The following is a 20,856-nucleotide window of genomic DNA, read 5'->3' on the forward strand; positions in this document are numbered from 1 at the left end:
TCTACGTATTATCGTCAAAAAGAAAGTATTTGTTTATCGAGATTTTTATAAAATATTTGTGTTTTATAAGACTCGAGAAAATATTCTCAATAGCTTAAAAATGCGGAAGCATCTTTTCTTAGTTGGTTAGTGTTGTTTCCTGGTACGATTCCTGTCGAGCATCAACCAGCGCGGAGAAATGTACTCAGAATATAAATAAAGTCTAGTCACAGTATATACTCAGTATAAACTATAAATGTTAATATAAAATGGCTCGACTGACGTTATGGCTTATCGTTCTTGCAATAGGTAAAGAAACCTTCTTTATTTTCTAAAACTAATCATATTTTTTCCATTTTAATTCCTTTGCATTTATTCCTTACGGGTATTTGCTTTTGTTTAGTTCTGTTGAAGCCTTTAGCAGTGTTATTAGGCTTTTTGTAACAAAAAAAAATCATTTTTATGAGTCAATGTCTACAGACAAATAATTTCTTAGATGGTAAGCTTTCATTTAGCATAACTTTCGAACATTTCCACCAGAAAGTTCCATTGCATCAAAACATCGAAGCGTCAATCTGGCTTTGGAAACTGTCGTTGAATTCGACAAGCTCGATGACGTGAAGGTCGTCAACAGAGTCCAGGATTTCCTGACAAGAGTACAAAGTTTATTGAACAAAAATCACAGAAGCGATCTGTCTACTCGGAGGAAGAATCTATACCAATTCTCTGATTTTTTAGAAGACGTTATCATAGAAGTACAGTCGTTGGACGACGATGATTTATTGGAAATATTCAATATCGTCAAAAAAAATGTCGAGAAACGCAAAAAAAATGACATCCTGGACGACAACGGGAGGAGATATTTATCTGGCAAGTTATCGGTATTGAGACAGCGGCCGACTGTTGAAATACGCAGCGATTTAGACGAGCTGTTAAGAGAGTTGAGGAACGATAGGCAAAGTAAAAGCAACTACATACTCGGCTTTATAAACACACTCTACGAACGTGACGCACAAAACAAACTTAAGAAATTTGTTAAGAGATTGAACATATTCAGGCGGAGTGCGAGGAAATCCAAAGTCGACCTGAAGAATATCATCGAAAAGGTTATCAATGACGTCATATACGAACATTACAATAATTTGGAGGGCGACGAAAGACGCTATATAAAGAAATATGTGAGATCATTCTTTGTAGAGGACGCACCAAAAGACGTTACAACCAAACCTGCCACGGACGAAGAAAAGACCGAAAACGTAAATACTGACGAGGAATCAAGCGAATCCGTAGAACAAGCGGTCGATGTCAGCCCATTCGCGGACAACACAAAACAAAACACAAAAACAAACAATTTGTATCCAAAAACATCAAAAGTAACGAGTACCCAGAAACATAAGTTCAGAACCGGCATTCCGGTAAGAGAACATCAATTGGAAGAGGTAACAGACAAGCCCACAGAAGAAGATCGCGGCGAGGAGTCTGGACAAACATTTAAAGCTCAAGACGTCATCGCTACTCGTGAAATCTTCGCAAATCATTCGCTTGAAATAAACGTTAACTTAATGATAAAAAAACATAAAGACTCGCAGGAGGAAAACGTGCCCAATAAGAATACGTATGTCCACTTAAAGCATATATTAAGCAAGTGTACATTATGATAGATTTTTGAGAAAAGCAAACATGTTTTTAAGATGTGATTAGATATCTTAAAATGTTATTTTTGTGAGTTTGTTTGTCTGTATATCATAACTATTTGTTTTTTTTGCAACGCTCAGCCTAACCCTAATTCATAACAGTCGAAATTATTATAATGGAATTCGAAGTAATATACTTCGGCTATTTTCAGCTATAAACACAGACTCTCTCAGAGGGCTTCGACGAAAAAAACAAGAAAAGGCAAAAACCATCGCACAACTACAGCAGCTCTGTCCGCTGAGACATTTGGTAGTTTACATAAAAAAACGACAGAAAAACATATCACCAAAAAAAAGTTACGCGCTCCCAAAACTAGGACTACAGCGAAAGAAGCTATTCTTAGGACGATGATGAATGTTGACACTGACGAAAAAGATTCAGAGCCACTCTCTGATGATAATCGGCGCAAAAACTTTAAAAATATCCACACAGAAGACCACAAGTCGGTTAAAACTACTATGAAACAGGCGATCAGACGCGCAAATATACCCATCGAGAGCTATTACAACGTCACTCTAACTACTAGAGTGAATAGTGTCAGTGTCCCAACTATGAGAAAACATCGCACAACCACGACTTCGCGTCCCGTTGTCACAACTACAGAAGATACGACTTCATCACCAACAACTACAGTAACAACAACTACTACAACTACACCTAGCGATATATTCAATGAAATACAACACAAAAACGTTACTGACGCAGAATTATCCAGCGAAATCGATAATTTAGACGTCAATCATCCAGAGGATACAAATTTGGCCGATTCAAACAAAACGGTCGGCAATGAAACTGAGACTTTCAATATTGACGAATATTTAAAAAAATCAGATTTACGAAACGCCGTAAACGAAGACAAGATGAAGAACATAGAGGACACAATGAGAGATGATTTTAAAATGTTAATGTCTTCACCCGCCACCACCACCACGGAGGCGTTCACGGATGTATTCAAAGAGTTAGAAGATGCCTTTGAAATTTGACGAGAAAAAATTTAAGTTTCAAAATTTTTCAACATAATTTAGCGTCATTTGTAGAGTGGGAGTTGAGTTTTGGACATTAAAGACTTAATGGAAATAAAACGTACATCACTAAATTCAGTCTTTTATCTTAATTGGGTTATCTATAAAGAAATAAGAATTTTATACTAAAATTTTTGTAACAAATATATAAATGTTTTGCGACTTGCAAAGCGAGAAAAAATGAAGATGATATTCACTTGGATTAAATACATTAAACCTATAACTTTTTTTATTTGTTTTTAAATTTAACTAACACTATTATTTTACATAAACAATTAGAAGAAATTATTTATTTTTAACAATTTATGCATCTGGCAACACAAACCCTTATGCAAATATAAATTTTTTAGCTGGTAACACAGCAATATTGTTTTTGACACGCCTATCCGAGTCTATACTGTTTTTTGCGTGTGTTTGTGTATTTTTGAGTTATTTCTGTGTAAATTGTGTTAAATTCTGTAATTTAATAAGTTAAGTTATAAGTGTTCTATCGATATAAGTGTATTTTGGAAGTGAGCGCCGAATATATCAGGTAATTATCATACTTAATATGACTGAATCGAATACAGCTTTTCATTGGTACGAATCGAGTAAAAATACCACACATCAATACTCTTGAGCATTATATTTTATGCTGATTCTGTTTATTTATGTACAAAACTACACTTGCTCGTATATTGAGACCAGAATGTACACTTTTATTAGCTATTTCATTATAAATTGTACAATTACTGTCGGTCTAGACTTCGACAAAAACGTCCAACTTGCTGCTTAGTGACTCATACAGGCCTTTCACAAACTACTTGTATTTGTACACACTATCGTTCTGATTAAAATTTAAATTATATTTTATCTTCACCTATTTGTAACGTAAATATAACTGATTAACGTGTCATAAGTATTTCTTCGTTAGAATATCCTTAAAATCAAATCGTTGTTACACATCTACGTCTAGAATATTGTAATGAAATAATTAATTAAATCTAGTAATAAGTGTATTTTCTAGTAAAACATATATTATAAATAGTATATATGTGTCATAGTTTGTTGTATTATCTAAAATCATGAAATCTTCTCTATAATGTGATTTTGAATAATAACAAAGTAAAATATTATGAAGTTTGAAATTTCGAAATTTATGGACATTAAAAAAATATGTAACAAATTTCTGTGACCGGACAGTTGTTGATGAGATTTTGTTACCGAGATATCATGAGAACTCATCGAAATTCATTGCAACTCATACAGGAGCAATTAAACAATGAATTAAAATGTAACAATATTTAATACTTAATATAATTCAAGGCAAAAACATAGAAAAGTTTAAAACCTCTGTGTTTGGTTCACTATGCATTGGTAGTAGTTCCAATAACATTTTTACCACATATAACAGTTTTTTCCGAGTCACATGTACTCTCTAAGAGTATTCAGACATCACTGATGGACGGTGACGGAAAACATCGTGAGGAGACCTGGACTTATAATCAAATTATATGTTTGAAATTGCCGATCCGCCTTGAGCAAGCGTGGTGATTAATGCTCTAACCTTCTCCATGTGCGAAGGACATATGCTCCGCTGTGAGCTCTGATAGGCTGATGATGATGATGATGATGCGATTTTAAGAAATTAACTATTAACTACACGAAGATTGTTAAATTAATATGGCAACACAAATAATTGTTACTGTATTGTTGGTAGTGATAAGATTTTTTTTTGTGTGGTAGGGTATTATCCTCTCGCTCTCATGTACCTACAAATCTATGTAACGTGCATTTTTTAAAATAAATTACAACAAAATACTAATTAAAAACAGTTTTCATTTATTAATTTGCACAAAGATACGTAAAAAAATAATGTCACAAGCAATCATTGTTCCCTCGGACAAAATCACAGCGAATAGGTATAAAGAGTTTCAGAGAGGACAATCGTAGTCAGATGATAAATAGACCCGAGATATATATAGGATTTTTTAATAATATTATAGTTTGGTTGGTAAATAAATTAAAGAATATCCTCTCATAAATCTCCTAAGTATAGTTTTTTATATTAAAATCTTTGTTGGACCATATATATGTGTAAATGAAGTCGGGATGTGATGGCTCAGTTTTTGACTCGTCAATTCGTTATCCTGTAAGTCGCTGGTTTGATTCCAGTTCAATATTCAACATGTGACAAATACATGATACCACTTTTTTTGTGTCAATCAAAGTTATAAAGATTTTTCTATCAGTATATCGGTTATTGGACCTAATTGCAAATATTTTTCTTACGATAAGTTTTTGATAAAATGTGTATGTTATTATAGTGGCACCATTTCTGTATATTTGTTTGTTCCGTCTTATCTCAGCGACGGATGGACCGATTTTGATTGAATTTCGACCGGAATAGCTGATGTAATGAAGACCAAATTATTTATCTATGTATATATATTTGTTTGCAGTACAATGGCAACTCTAACGGATCCGTACGGGACGACCGGTCAATTGACTCTCAAGTGGGACCCCAAGAACTTGGAGATAAGGACCATGTCGGTGGAGAGGACCCTCGAGCCGTTGGTGTTGCAAGTTACCACACTCGTCAACAGCAAGGACAAGACGGCTAAGAAGAAGAGACGTCAGTATATATAAATCATTGTAATTAGGTTTTGACCAGATATGGACCAAAAAAAGGAGGTTATGATTACAGGGGAGCAGTATACCGATATGTTTGTTGATTGTCGGAAGCTATTAGGCTGATTATTATGAATTTTGTATAAGCCGATGCCGCTGATATATTTAGAAACATAAGCAAATCTGTGATAAAGACTTGTATATATTATTCTTGTTTTTCTGGAGATGTTTTTGATAATGATTCGTAAATTGTCCACTGTAGCTGGCAAATCGAAAAGGGCGAGTGCCCTTGTGGCGACAGTGGAGCGTGCTACTGAGATCTTCATAGAGCGTGGTCAGATCATAGCATACGAGAACCCTGAGATCACACAGGAGATGCTGGCGGCGGTGGAGGAGGTCCGGAAAGCTGGTGAGTTATACACATCTGTCATATTCCACGTGTCTTCCATATATAAAATCTCTTCCAGGTCAGAACCTATAACGCCTTCCAAGGAAACTTAGTACGCTAAATCGTATTTTCTCTAGATGTATTTGATTTGACTAATTTTTTTTTGCCACTTATCACTACTATTAGTCTATATTTGATAGACCTTCTCGTGCTATGAGATTAGTTTTTTAGGCAAATTGTACTTAGTCATTAGTTAGAGAACAATGAGACGGAATTTCCTTACTTCGTAATTGTGTTTCGTTAATCTGGCTTGGCAAGTAAAAGTGTAACTCAAACATAGAGGTTTCATAAAACTGGTGGAATCCTTCATTGAACAACACTCATCAGCTATATGAAATGAAGGTAGTTTATATAAATATGTTGATTTAGTCCAAGCCTTTCGCCAGGTACCTCGTCACAAGAAAGATTTCTATAAAAATACTATCACAATTTGTTCTCTATTGAGGAAACACCATAAGAAAATACTATCAGTTCCGTCTAGACATGAACAATTTTAAGAAAAATCTTATAAGTACTTTTCTATAATAAACATCAAAATACCGGATCTCTATTTAGACGACATGTGTATGACGTATGCCTACCGAATATTGCTTAAGGTGCGGCCATGAGCCTGGCTGCTCGCGAGTTCTCCGAGGAGCCGTGCGCTTCCTCCGTGCGCTCGGGCATGGTCCGGGCCGCTCGCAGTCTGCTGTCCGCGGTCACTCGACTGCTCATACTGGCGGACATGGTGGATGTACATCTTCTGCTCACCAACCTTAGGACGGTGAGACCAACACATCATATCATAAACAATATGATATCATATATAAAGGTGGTACAGCCTAGCTGTGGTCAGTAATTGCAGCTCGATTTTGGGCTGGCTCGCGGGAAGTACCACCCTCTCACAGAAGATCGGCGTAAAGTAGCCTTTAATTGCTGTTTTTCGTCCGATGAGTCATAGAGACGGTTGCTCTTTCTCTTTTCCCACCCTTCCCTGCTGTCTCCTTATTCCCACCCATTCCTCCTTCCTCAACAATCAACGCCTCCGCAACATCCCTTATGTTGCAGATGTCCATGCGCGACGGTAATTACCTCCCATCAAGTAGACCGTGTGCTCGTTTGCCACCTTTGACATAAAAACAAAATACTAGATTTAATACCTACCTTCCAGGTGGAGAACGATCTGGACAAGCTGAAGTCGGCGTCCTCTCAATCGGAGCTGTTGGAATCGGCTCGTCAGTTCGGCAGGTCGGCCAACGAGCTGGCGGCGCAGGCTGCCAGGAGACAGAAGGAGCTCAAGGAGCCGAGGATGAAGGACGAGCTCGCGGCGGCCAGGGCAGTGCTCAAGAAACACTCCACTATGCTACTCACTGCGTCCAAAGTAATGATATCGCCGTGCATTCATGAGATAACGTCTGGGGATAAATCTTAAGATTTATTTTCCAAACCTATTTTGGCTGCTACCCACTTTGGGAATAAATCATTTTTACTAACTGAGAGATCTCTTAACTTCGAATTGAATCATCACTTTTTAAGCGCTATATCACCACCAGCCTCCTCTCCAGACCTTCAGCGGCTACTAGAGGTCTTTATGGCCCACTTTGGGGAAGGACGCATTACACCCAAATACATAACCCTCGTCCGCTGATCCTGTGCGTGTGTTCCAGGTGTACGTCCGTCACCCCGAGCTGGCCGCGGCCAAGGCCAACCGTGACTTCGTACTGCGCGCCGTGTGCTCCGCCGTGGACACCATCTCGTGCGTGGCGCAAGGAAGACCGCTCCCGCCGGCCGGTGAGGGGTTACGACCTGTTTACACACACACACACACAACACGAGGAGTGTTCACGGGTTGATGTATTGTGTGTGTGTTTGTTTTATGTGACATGTTGTGAATGTTCCAGGGTCAAACCGGGTGCCCGTGGAAGGTCCGGGGGAACTGGCCCAAGCCTTGGATGACTTTGATGTGAGTTAGTGACGGTGAGTCCGAGGAAGGGTGAGAGGCTTCGTCTCGTCTATAGAGAATATTATTTGTTGTCCAGGAGCGGATGGTGATGGAGCCCATGTCGTACTCCGAGCTGAGGACCAGGCCCTCGCTGGAGGAGCGTCTCGAGAGCATCATCTCCGGGGCGGCGCTGATGGCGGACAGCTCCTGCACCAGGTATACATGGAACCCATGAGAAAAACATACAGAGATCCTTAGTGTTCAGAAATAGTAAAGATAGCTAGTGATCTGTTTATTGAATCGGAGAGAGATCATATAGCGAGGTGTCGAGGTCCTGCCACCTCCGGGCCGCCGCGCCGCAGCCGCTCTCCGCTCGTGCCATGTCTCCCTTGATTTCCATTGCGTGTACACTCTGTGTCATGGTGTGTGTGTGTGTGTGTGTTCCAGGGACGAGCGCCGCGAGCGCATCGTGGCGGAGTGCAACGCCGTGAGGCAAGCGCTGCAGGACCTGTTGCACGAGTACATGAGTAACGTAAGTTAAAATTTGGGCGTTTTTTAAGCGTTTTTCTAACGTTTTTTAAGCGTTTTCGTAACGTTTTTTAAGCGTTTTTTTGACACTCGTCTTCTATTCATCTGACCGATTGGAGATTTATTTCTGTCTAATTTTCATATCCTTTATAATCTCACAACACACACTCGCGGGCGCTCAACACATGTTCTCAGAAACGGCTCTGTATTGACTTAAAAAATAACATGCGACACAATGTGTCCACTCGTTTATTATTTTTCACAGAATTACGGAAAAAAATTAAATTTGATTGTTTAAAAATATAACAAAAACGTAAGATTTAAATAGAAAAATCTACTAGCAATTAATCTGTCAGCAGAGTCCTGATCTCTTGACAACCCGCTGTTATGTGGTCCGCCCCTCTCCTACCCTCGTGTATATATATATTCTGTAGGATTGATCCAGGTTCGACTCCCGGACCTTAATGATCTTATATAACAGGCCTGTCCCATTCCTGCAATAAATCCGCTGTTATTCCTCAGGCCGGCAGACAGGAACAGTCTGAGGGTCTGGAGCGAGCCCTGGAACAGATGTGCCGCAAGACGAGGGACCTCCGGAGGCAGCTGAGGAAGGCCGTCGTGGACCACGTGTCCGACAGGTATACACACATATATCCAACAGCCGCGTCCGTCTGTACCCTGAGACCCGTTCCTCACACACAATACACACGGGACGCGCGCTGATACAGCGATTGTTGATTGTCTGTCTGTTCGTCACGGCTGGTCTCCGGAACGGCTGGACAGATCTCGGCGGGACTTGTACTGGCGGGCAGCTGGTGTTGTGAGGAGTGACTTGGGTAGATTTACCCGGTCCCACTATATATATATATATATATATTGAATATTTGTTGTTAACTAAAGTAATGAAAATTGTCTCGTAGAGCAATATAAAGGACATGTTAGCTCTGCTGGTTACTCTGCCGCATACCGATATCCTTAGAATGAGTTTACATTATGACATAAAACGGACAGTTCGTAGTGCACAGCACTTGAAACTCTGCGTTCAGTGTCACGACTGACTGACGCGTCTGTAACTAATGGCTGTCATATGTGCGTAGTTTCCTGGAGACGAACGTGCCGCTGCTGGTGCTGCTGGAGGCGGCCCGCGGCGGCAACGAGAAGGAGGTGGAGGAGTACGCGCTGGTGTTCACGGAACACGCCAACAAGCTGGTCGAGGTGTGCACACACACACAGACACACACGCAGAGACACACACGCACATAGTCAGACATACCTAGACTTTCGCTAGTATTGTTTAAATTAAACTAATATTTTTTCGGATCATACTAAGCGTTTTTTTATTATTTAAAAAAAACCACTAACTACCGACGTTTCGGTTACTCTTCAGCAACCGTGATCACGGAGACTTCACGAAGATTCTAAGATAATGTAATAAGCGTAGCAATCCGAAATATATTAGTTCCGCTTACATGAACACGGGCGAGTAGTTAAACTCGTTTCCAGACACACGTTTCAATTTAAGTGCATTTATTTGATAATCTCAGTTAATTTAAAATAAGTCCGTGAAGTTCGTGTTGTTGGAGTGAGAGGCCACCGAGGACTGGCGACGAGGACTCTGTGCATATTAATGTGTGTGTGTGTTGCAGGTCGCTAACCTGGTGTGCTCCATGTCCAACAACGAGGACGGGGTGAAGATGGTGCGGCACGCCGCGGGACAGATAGAGGCGCTGTGCCCTCAGGTGGGGATGGGATACGTCACCATATATAAGGGCGTCAGGAGGCGCCTCACGCCGGTCCTGGCTGGCCTGTGTCTTGTTCCTCGGTTTCTTTACAAATTTATATAAAATCGCTCTCAAATAATGACACGACTGCGTATCATGAGCCAATTTTAGACGTGTGCACTTGGTTGGTCGGCTGTGGGTATGACCCCGTCGTCTCCCTCAGTGACACCGGCTCCCCTTGTCGGCACTGGCCTCGTCCCCTGATTTCTTATTGAAAACCAAATTTCTTATTGAAATATTTCCGAGCTCGCCTCGCTGATGAACCCGGGACAATGTTCTTATAATTCAAGATGGCGCGTATTATATATGTATATATATAACGGACCTTAAACCCCAGGTGATAAACGCGGGTAGGGTGCTCGCGGCCCGCTGCAGGTCGCGGGTGGCCCAGGAGAACGCGTCGGCCTTCGCCCGCGCCTGGGAGGCCGCGGTGCGTCTGCTCACAGACGCGGTGGACGACATCACCACCATCGACGACTTCCTCGCCGTCAGCGGTCCGTATACCGACGCTTACTGACGCTTACTGACTGACTGACGACGCTAATACTAACCGACCGACCCATGATGCAGAGAACCACATCCTGGAGGATGTCAACAAGTGCGTGGTGGCGCTGCAGGAGGCCGACCCTGACGGACTCGAGAGGACCGCAGCCGCCATACGGGGCAGGGCTACCAGGTACACATACATACACTCACACACCCACACATACACATACAGGAAGTGAAGTAAAGTGATATAGTAGGAGAGACGAGAGTATACAAGCTGTTTATACGTGGGTGTTTGTAACCCTTAAACTAAAAAACCGGCTCACATTATACAGGGTGTGCCTCACCTGCATGTTACCGCCGCTGATTCCGAGTGATGAGCCGCTCAGAGGGTTCGGCGTGAGCACGTGCCTTAACAAAACTAACTTAACATTGAATAATCTCAATTCTTTCTAACAGACTGAGTGACTTTAATGACCAGACATTGCCAAGTCCGGCACATCATTCATTATTATATGCCTTCGCCCAGGGTCTGCTCGGTGGTGACTCAGGAGATGGACAACTACGAGCCCTGCATATACACCAAGAGAGTGTTGGAAGCCGTCACCGTGCTCAGAGACCAGGGTGAGTCCTTGTTACTGACGCTTATTCCGTGTCACCGGATGTTCCTTATAGCTTCTAGATTGTACGAAATACCATTTGTTACCGAACGTTACTGACGCTTACTACGTGTCACCGGATGTTCCTTATAGCTTCTAGATTGTACGAAATACCATTTGTTACCAAACATTACTGACGCTTACTACGTGTCACCGGATGTTCCTTATAGCTTCTAGATTGTACGAAATACCATTTGTTACCGAACGTTACTGACGCTTACTACGTGTCACCGGATGTTCCTTATAGCTTCTAGATTGTACGAAATACCATTTGTTACCAAACATTACTGACGCTTACTACGTGTCACCGGATGTTCCTTATAGCTTCTAGATTGTACGAAATACCATTTGTTACCAAACATTACTGACGCTTACTACGTGTCACCGGATGTTCCTTATAGCTTCTAGATTGTACGAAATACCATTTGTTACCGAACGTTACTGACGCTTACTACGTGTCACCGGATGTTCCTTATAGCTTCTAGATTGTACGAAATACCATTTGTTACCGAACGTTACTGAATCTTAAAAAAATATAATTTTAAGTCAAAATCTGTTCACTTCAAGTCTAATATTTTATAAAGAAATTGCTCAAACAAAGTATCTCCGTGTGAAAATCGTAATTAAAATTGCATAAAATAGGCAAATTTTAAATAAAATCATTCTTTTTATTTACTTATAATAATTTATTAATATAAATATCACTCTGTACTTGTAAATAAACGAGTACTTGAATCACGAGCGACCTCCTGTGTGGGTGGGCCGCATGGGTCGCGCTGCGACGCCGGCTCAGTTCTCCTTGGCTGGCGGGTTGTTCCTGATGAACTCCAGCCCCCGGAGTATCTCCACGGGGATGGGCGGCGGAGTGGGGATGTACGGACCCTGGGGATTATCGGGGCATTATTGTATATACTGTGAACCTGGATCAGAATGTAGCAAGCGGATTTTAATGAAGACAGACGAAATATCTCAGCATTCAATGCAAGCAACATGCGGGTGCCGGGTCCATGATGCAGGGAGAGGAGCTTCAACAGGGCCTGGGACTTGCGAACCAGGTGTAGGTTTAAAGGTTCCTATCTGACGCGTTAAACGCTCACCTCCACCGTCCAAGCTCCTCTCTCCAAACCAAATTTGAAAATAACCAACTAGGGCTGTCTTAGAAGTACGTTCCGGGAATGACCGGATGTTAGTAAGTTCAGTGCAGCCACAGCAGGCTCGTTACTGCGGCTGTGTCTGGTGTGTCTTATGCGACGCGGACAGCAGACGGCGCTGACGATCGCCGCTATATTTTCAAGTAGTATGTGATATCTCCGTTAAGAAAACCCGAACTCCGCGAGGACAAAGTCGAAGGAAAATATATATATATGTATGAAAATGGCGTGTCTGTTACGCTACAGACCAGAAACTGGTTCATATTTAAACTATTTACTTGTACATAAATACAAGTAAATTTAAGTTAGCTACTTCAAGTCGCAGGATTGAATACAGTCATAGCCACGTTTTGACGATGAAATAGTCTAGACTTTTTTGACCAAAATATCACACGATAGATTTATGGTACCATAATATTATTTATCGATAGTCGATACTATTGTGAAAATTCACTCATATATATATATATTACTCCGAGGGATCTGACTTCGCATACTCGTGCGGAGTGTAACTCAGCGGATTTAGCCTATAGTCCTGGGTTCTATTCCCGGCGTGGTTATTCCATTCACCTGGGCCTGGTATCCGTTCTCGTCCGCGGTGTACTGGAACTGTATCTTCTCCCCGTTGGGGGCTGTCCAGCTTGCTTCTCCTTGGGCTACTTGAGCTGGCACATCCGCCTGGAAAAGGATATTTTAATATATTTAACGGTCTTAGAGCTGGGACCTGGATGGACGGAGAGAGATGGTGAGAGACCCAAAAGGGGGGTCGTTCTGCTTGGGGGTGATTTGTGATTACATTTAGCTAGGACACATTATATCGGTGTTTAGTAGGTGATGAACTGGGTGTGCTAAAAAAATATTTTTTCCCGATGTGGGTAGAGGACAAAATAAGCTCAGGAGCTCCTGAGGGAGGTGAAAAATGTTGGAAATAATACTGTTTGGAATGTTCCTTGATGGGACTGGGAAAAAATAACCATCGCAATAATGCTTCCAAGGATAAGAGTTTTTGTAGTGTATTGACCCAAAAGCTAGTAGCAAGTTAAATGAATTTGGTGACAAAGGATATCAAAACTATATATATATATAAATTGTATCTCGTCTGCCCGTGATCACGTCGGTAGTATGTAGTTTTAAGATTTATGAAATAACCCCGCGAATTTCCGATCTCTATATATAATAAAAAATTGATGGGCTTGAAATGTTCCTTGTAAATCGTATCTCACCCCCGGGACGTTCTTCAGCGCGCCCTGTTCCCTGGCTGAGATGCCGTTGTCGGTCTCATACGACCACAGATACTGCCCCTCCACTCCGACATCTAATTCCTGCTTCAGGATCTTAGCGTTGGCCTCACTGCTCTTAGCCACCAGTATGTGTGAGACGTCCGCGCTGGCGTACGCTACCACCAGGGTTATGAGAAGCAGTTTCTGGAACAAGTAATAGGTTGTTAGGTTAGGTTAGGTTACGGAAACCGGGGGTCACATATCAGTGCAGAGGAATAGAAGATTTTTTTAAATTATTCCATATTGTATATATGTATATATCATAAAATATTTAAAATAAAAACGCTTCTTAATTATCAAATACTGAATATTAAAACAGAGGTAAAGTAATCAATTAACAAAACGATTCCATCTCACAGTGATGCTGTGTGGATCTTGAAGGTTTTGAGATAAGCATCTCATCGACGCGCCACCCGACGTGTGGTGTGTTTGTAATCAATGTATGGTCCACATCATAAGGTGTAGCGATTAAAATATATGTAAACAATAGTGACATTTAAAATGAACGTAGTACAGATAATATATTTAGGAAGAAGTTTTTTTTGACATATATATGTAAATTTTTTTTTATATCTAAAATCTATCTCATACTAGTGATGGCAGATTTCGTTATATTTCTCACAAAACACGCGAGATTTATCAATCGATATTTCGAATAATTAAATCTCTTATCAAATCTGAATTTAAATAAAGGGAAAAATGCAACTAATTTAATTATATATATATTTATGGCAAGCCATTCATGATATATTAGTTTTAATAAAGCTGATTTTAATTTAAAATCCAACCGATCTTATATCTCCGTACACGTCGTTATAGTCGCTCAGCTAACTAAACTGTGATGTCCTACTAAACTCATTCTACGTATAACCGTCTCGCGATTAAACCTTAAGGTTACATCTATTAGGTTTTCCTTAGAAGTAACTATTTTTTTCACGTAAATTTAATCACAAACGCTACATCTCGTGCCCTGTGTTCGCGACAAAGCAAATGTCAGTGTAACCTCTTTTGATGTATGTAACACTGAATTAAAAACTAATATTTGCACTTTATTATTATTTATAAGGAGAATCGTTACCGTGTGTGGTATTTTGAGCTTGGAAGCTACCGAAAATGTTAAGGTCATCGACCCTACCACGTGTCCGCATCTCAAATACGATATATCACTAGGTTTTTCCTAATTTTACACTCGGTAGCCGATACGTTTGTTAATGAAAAACGTTAAACTGTCGGTATTGAGTCTCGTGACACTACCTAACTAACTCCAAGTAAGCGTAAGAATATATAGAATTTTTTCCATTTACGAACTCACCATTGTGATGGTCAAAATCTTACGTGTCACTGTGAAAAACACAACCTACTCCCCCGTATATATACCCGGTGCTGAGGTCACGTCTCATTTCGCTGAGATGCAGCATCATTAAAATATATAACATACAAGGCTTTTTCATTAATAAATTATACATATATATATAAATTGATCTCTAAATAAATCAACTCTATATAAAACAAAGCATTGAGTATTTTTTTTTGTCTTAAATTATAATGCTAGGAGCCAGGTACGTGATGGTAATAATTTAATCGTTACAAAACATCAATAGATATCTCAGTTCGATCTATGTAAAGATGAACAAATTTTGATAGTAATGCTCGTGTTTGATAGATGTTGTTGTGGAGTCATCGTGCAGATATTATGATCCCGTCGAGAATTCGAATGTTCAGCTGCATACAATCTCATAGTTTTTGGTTTGATAAAAAATCTTAAAAGATCTCAATGTTTCTCATATTAGGATATTACGTTTTTGATTGAAATCTTGACAGATTTCAATATTTCTTAGAAACGAATATTATATTTGTACAATGTCATTAAAATCGTATTCTTTTCTCTATATGAAATTTTTATATATTTAAATAATACTAATATATATATATACGCTAAGCAAGTCCCAAAAAAATAGTTCTATTCAACTGAATACTCGCGAAAGATCATTAGTTTTAACGTATTCAATAACGAATACAGACACAGCTTCTCATTGACGTGAGACGATCAAACTGAAAGTATCGAGTTAGCCGTAACACGTGGGTATCTACTTAGTGCTACTGGCATGATAACCAGCATATTTGCCATACAAATTATTTTCCATAAATCGTACCTTATATATTAGTGAGCTTTGTGCTTAAGATCATTTTACCTCTTTAATTTTAGGAGTTACGTCTGACAGTCAAATTAAAATATTACTCAACAATATATACATATATTGTATCAGATTAAAACGTCCTTAGTGTTGGTTGAAATTTATTTTAACTAAATACTGAAGGTATTAAAGTTTTAATACACATTATGTATAGTGACATCACTAATGTGAATGTCTGTTTGCGTCCATGAACTCGGCGACGGATTCAAACCGAGTATTTCGTTCGTATGTTTAATAAAACTATATGCTCTCATAAAATCTCCTAATATATGTCTTTAAGAGTTTCTCTGTAACAGTACAGCATGAAGACGAACACACATACAACGTGTGTGTAGTTTTGGCCGGTTCTCGAACAATGATGTGTGTGATGCAACGTATTGCGACACGTTCGTCCGTCTTGTTATAAATTATTACTTATAAACTGGTTTTTGAAACAATATATATATATGGAAATCAACATATTCTCTGCTCATCGCCTATTGGTTCCGTATAGTTTTTTTTTGTTTGATGTTTGTATTGTAATGCATGTCTGTATGTAGGGGGCGAATGTTTGAATGAGGCGGAGAGACAGAAACGATGTAGGCTACATATATACATATATATATATATATATATATATGCTATATGTTTTTGAAGTGCCGTCACTATTATGTTATATATATACAGTCTGTATTTTTTAACGTTGTAATCCGGTTTATCCAGGAGTGTTGCATCTGCATCTGGAGATACAGCCTCCTCGAAGGTTACATTTGCCCATACATAGCTTAGAACCCTATTAGACAAAATCCATCCGCTGTTGGATGTGTGTCTGTCTGTCACTAGATCACTGCAACCGACGAGCCGTTTTGTATAGTTTTATTAAAATCAGTTCAGTAAATTAATATCAACAAATACTCCGTCAGTCTGCACTGAGACTGTTTCGATAAAAAATTTGCGTTTGGATAGGCGATTGTCGAAAAATTTATAAGTTTATCGCGTGCTAAAATTTAATTGTGTTCCGATTTTGATAAAACTCGAGTTATACGATAGACAATACTTAATATATTAATATATGAATCTGCTGTTGTGAAGGGGAACCCGAGATATTCGTGTATTAAGACGAGCGCTGCCGCACCGTACTTGTGCCGAAGGCAATGACCTCATTCCGATACTAGTTTTCATTTTTTGTGATTCACAAACAGAAAAATATTTTTATTGATTTGTGACGAAGTGAATGTCGCGAAGACGCCGCGGGTCCGTCGGGTCTTGGGGTGTGACCTAGTTCAGATCTGATCTGAGAGAATTTTGCGAGTTTTCATTTAAATGAGACTAATATTTTCGGATGACTTTGCCTATTTGTTATTTTTCAACTTCACGCTACCGACGCTTCGGTCACTTCGCAGCAGCCGTGATCGTTGAGACGTGATGTGTAGTGACCTAGTTGTTGGTATCTAAGCTCACAGCACTAACATACTCTTCGAAAATAGTAGCTAGTATTTTTATCTCTTTATCCTGTCAATCATCTCATCTCGTACAGCATCAGTCGTCACTGAACTGTAATTCGCGGTATATTTTACAGTTAAATCTAACATTACCTTGAAGGACGGTGATATTGAAAAATGTATGTAGGTATGTGTGTATAAAAAAAATTTGCTTTCCTTGAAATTAACTTATCATTGAGAGATTTCTGCAGCGGAGTATTATCTTGTCCTTTTTGCTTCAAGTGTCCGATAACAGCTGTTGTGAGTGATCTTATCTATTTGTTTGGTAACAAAATAAACAAAAATAGGATTTCGCGGACACCAACTCCATCTTATCTCGACAAAGATCAAAGATGCTGTATTGCTTGCTGTGTATCCGAATTGTCAGGAATCTGTAGATCGTGTTGCGAAGAAGAAAACTGTACGTTTCATATGCTATAGACGAGGATATGGAGGTCATTTTTTTTATTGATATTTCACAAATATAACAAGTATCGAATAATTAGTTGTACATAGAAATATTTAATTAATGTCCCTTATTCAAATTAACTTATGGACTTTACAATAATTACATGAAAAATATTTTCCCTCTAATATGAGACTGTTTTTCAATTAACATAAAAGTGTAGAGTTATCAAAGTCTTATTTTAATGACATCTAAAATTTTCGGGAGTATTCATTTAAATTAAACTAATATTGTCGGATTCGTTTTTTTGTCTCGTTTCCATCTCGTCTTTAATGATCACGGATGCTGCATAGTGACCGAAACGTCTGGATTACGCAACTAAAATAATAAACAACGCGTAGTACATCCTAAAAGTTCCTCTCAGAGTTAGGTCCCGTGATGGTTTGGTATCCTAAAGGTTTTAGATCCAACTTTCAATGAAGAATACAAATGCTATCAATACCTTTAATATTACAAATCAATTAGCCAAAATAATGTATTTTATATGTATATATTTTTTACGAAAATGTTTGTAAAAACAGGTGTAACGTATTACACGAACGGCACCATGGGATTGTATCCCTTGATCCTGCCCTGGTTTGTTTTAAAGAACAGCTTCCAGAACGACATCCTCTCGTGATAAATGTTTCTCTGGAGGGAAAGTTCTGTGTCGATATTTAAACAGTTGAGGGAATCCTTGGTGACGGGAAGCCATTTGACGGGAAGCAGCTCTGTGGTTTCCGGTGTTGGATTCCTGTAAATTTATTATTGATTACTGCTAATGCTGGTCACGGTTTTGATTAGAATTAATAGGTGCGGGTACTCTGTTCATGAACTAAGCACTAAGCGGTACACAGTTTAATTTTTTAACATCATTTATGTGAACCCTATCAATACATTCGACAATACACAACGCTTAAGCTACCAGTTTAGAACGTGAAAAAAACATTTCCCTCTTAATATAAGCAACTCTGCGCATTAGTATCTACTAACTATGATAAAAATTGTTTTTTCATAAGAGGTACTCTTTTAAATAAAACTACCCCTCCGTCCCTTGTATTAGTCAACATCAAACGGCTGGTCGTTTTTCGTTACGCCACAGCCAAGTAATCATTCGTGATTTCTTACCCGTATTTGACGAAATTGGTCCACAAGGTCGTCATCACATCGATGATGTGTTGATCTTCCGCTGTCGGGATCGACGGATCGTAGGTCATGTCGAACAAGAAGCTGATCTCGTCAGCGTGCGCTGCGCCCTTCTCGGTTATGTTGTATCTTTTCTTAACGAAATTCCTATCACCGCTGTAAGAGAACACGTAGTGATACAATTTTTCCGCTCCGTTATCCAGAAACTTGGCTATGCTTTCGTGTACTGGGTAAATGAAACTGTTGTCGGAACTGAAGTCAATTATTTCCCATTTCACGTCCTGACTGAACTCCTCGTCCCCGATATAGAAGTGTCGGACTAGTGCTGCCATCTCGTGGAACTCCTCGTCGTATTCCAGTACAGCACTCAGGGAGCTGTTAAACACATCCAAGTTGGCGAAGTAACTGTCGGGTTGGTCTAAATAACTGACCATCCTTTCTTTGTTGTTAAATCCTGTCAGTATGGGAATATTCTTCGCCATTGGGACATTAGAATTTCTTGGATGTTCAGTAATTATACTCTCGACGTTGTCAAATTCTTTCTCTACACACACACCGAATGCCATGGACATCTCCGAGGCGGCCGCGATCACCAATCTAGTATCCGTTTTTGCTAAGAACGATATCGCCTCCGACGTGCTATCTGTGTCAAAACCCAGCTTTCCAGCTAGTCTTATGGCTTGTGTCACGTCAGTATCGATTATCACCCACGGGCTGTATACGGAACCGCTTTGTAAGATAACACTGTTGAACAGCTTTTCCTGTTGGGACCATAAGTGCAATTCCACGGACACAGCACCGGCGCTCTCACCCATCAGAGTGATTTTATTCACATCTCCGCCAAACGATTCGATATTGTCTTTAATCCAGCGAAGTCCTAACAGCTGGTCCTTCAGTCCCTGATTCCCGGGAACCTCGGGAGAGTCCAAGCACATGAAGCCATATGGACCGAGTCTATAATTCAGAGTAACCATAATGACGTCATGTCTGACAAGGTACTGCGGTCCGTGTAAGTATCTGCCGGAAAATCCAATCTGGAATCCACCTCCATATATCCAAACTAGAACTGGCAGTTTGTTCCTAGAGCTGGCTACGTTCGGTACGTAGACATTCAGGTGAAGACAGTCCAGGGACCCGACGATAGTTTTATTGAATTCTTCTATTTGTGGACAAATAGACGAGTCGTCGTCAGCCAGGAATGTCGTCTCGAATTTTGGATAGGGTGTGGCGAGCTAGAGATATAAAAAATATATAGTTAATAATAGTAACTTATGTGGCCCAAGCCATGTACCCGAACAGGTTACAGTTATAAACATTATTACCTCATTTATTATTGTTCACCCGGCTCCTAAAGGAGGGTTACTTTTTTGAGAGCGCTAAGTTTGTACGTAATTTTTTTTTGCAAGACCTGGAGACTAAACGGCTTGTCGTATTTCTACCTTAGCCGTTAGAATGACCGAGTGTATGTCTGTTTTATTGAGGTTTAGAATACGAGATCCCAAAAGATCAAAGATAATAACACAGTCGGGTTCTCTTGCTACTTCCAGTACACGGAACTCGTTTAAAACCGTACAGAGAAACAAACGCCTGATGATTGAAGCTGCTAGTTTTTACTTTGCTATATATCGTAAATAAAATACTCACTCCAAACGGATTATTCTCATCCACCTTTCCGAATGGTATTCCGAGGAACATGGAATAATCACCAGCGTCAGCTCTCACACCTCTTATAATACCCTGCTTCGTCTCAACCAGCGGATCCACTCTCTCCCTTCCATGGACAAAGCCCAGGAGAAGGCAACACGCCACCCATCCACCAACCATGATCCCCGACATTAAGACATCGAGTGTCCTGAATTTCACCCAAATCTTATCATCACCTATCTATCTATATATCTATAAACGATATTCTCGTGATATAAGCATCTTATTTTTTATATTCTGAATGTTTCAACTTATATTTCCGATAAGATTATTTCAAAAAGTTAAAAAATTTAAGATGAGAGAATTGTCTGCTGATTAAATTACAACAAGAATTTTTCACTTCAAG

At 39.7% G+C, this 20,856-nt stretch overlaps 4 protein-coding genes across 6 annotated transcripts in view; 2 read left to right on the forward strand and 2 right to left on the reverse strand.

Annotated features, from left to right (window-relative positions):
* The first annotated feature begins 177 nt into the window (after positions 1 to 177).
* LOC116778552 (microtubule-associated protein futsch-like) lies at positions 178 to 2,846 on the forward strand. The gene is made up of 3 exons (XM_032672586.2): positions 178 to 288; positions 520 to 1,594; positions 1,826 to 2,846. The coding sequence occupies exons 1-3, from the start codon at positions 249 to 251 to the stop codon at positions 2,655 to 2,657; spliced, it is 1,947 nt and encodes a 648-aa protein (XP_032528477.2). The 5' UTR covers positions 178 to 248; the 3' UTR covers positions 2,658 to 2,846.
* Positions 2,847 to 3,061: 215 nt separating this feature from the next.
* The window catches only part of LOC116778322 (catenin alpha), a 33,701-nt gene continuing 15,906 nt past the window's right edge, over positions 3,062 to 20,856 (forward strand). For 2 of the 3 annotated variants that reach the window (XM_061525970.1, XM_061525968.1), the window contains exons 1-15: positions 3,062 to 3,228; positions 5,138 to 5,310; positions 5,569 to 5,715; positions 6,351 to 6,517; positions 6,905 to 7,114; positions 7,401 to 7,524; positions 7,635 to 7,696; positions 7,773 to 7,891; positions 8,123 to 8,207; positions 8,726 to 8,841; positions 9,301 to 9,418; positions 9,850 to 9,942; positions 10,322 to 10,478; positions 10,555 to 10,660; positions 11,000 to 11,094. In XM_061525970.1, coding sequence (XP_061381954.1) covers positions 5,142 to 5,310; positions 5,569 to 5,715; positions 6,351 to 6,517; positions 6,905 to 7,114; positions 7,401 to 7,524; positions 7,635 to 7,696; positions 7,773 to 7,891; positions 8,123 to 8,207; positions 8,726 to 8,841; positions 9,301 to 9,418; positions 9,850 to 9,942; positions 10,322 to 10,478; positions 10,555 to 10,660; positions 11,000 to 11,094 — 1,768 coding nt within the window. In that variant the 5' untranslated portion in view covers positions 3,062 to 3,228; positions 5,138 to 5,141. Of the gene's footprint in view, positions 3,229 to 5,137; positions 5,311 to 5,568; positions 5,716 to 6,350; positions 6,518 to 6,904; positions 7,115 to 7,400; positions 7,525 to 7,634; positions 7,697 to 7,772; positions 7,892 to 8,122; positions 8,208 to 8,725; positions 8,842 to 9,300; positions 9,419 to 9,849; positions 9,943 to 10,316; positions 10,479 to 10,554; positions 10,661 to 10,999; positions 11,095 to 20,856 lie in introns of all 3 variants that reach the window. The other variant, XM_061525969.1, reaches the window with a different exon arrangement.
* Positions 11,813 to 14,949, reverse strand: LOC116778329 (larval cuticle protein LCP-17-like). The gene is made up of 4 exons (XM_061525976.1): positions 14,873 to 14,949; positions 13,504 to 13,704; positions 12,851 to 12,958; positions 11,813 to 12,011 (listed from the first exon to the last, which is right to left on the reverse strand). Exons 1-4 carry the CDS (start codon positions 14,873 to 14,875, stop codon positions 11,919 to 11,921), a joined length of 405 nt encoding a protein of 134 aa, XP_061381960.1. The 5' UTR covers positions 14,876 to 14,949; the 3' UTR covers positions 11,813 to 11,918.
* LOC133319888 (bile salt-activated lipase-like) lies at positions 18,135 to 20,657 on the reverse strand. The gene is made up of 3 exons (XM_061525972.1): positions 20,451 to 20,657; positions 18,789 to 20,038; positions 18,135 to 18,414 (listed from the first exon to the last, which is right to left on the reverse strand). The coding sequence occupies exons 1-3, from the start codon at positions 20,640 to 20,642 to the stop codon at positions 18,213 to 18,215; spliced, it is 1,644 nt and encodes a 547-aa protein (XP_061381956.1). The 5' UTR covers positions 20,643 to 20,657; the 3' UTR covers positions 18,135 to 18,212.

This window comes from Danaus plexippus, chromosome 31 (assembly GCF_018135715.1).
Source record: "Danaus plexippus chromosome 31, MEX_DaPlex, whole genome shotgun sequence".
NCBI lineage: Eukaryota > Metazoa > Arthropoda > Insecta > Lepidoptera > Nymphalidae > Danaus > Danaus plexippus.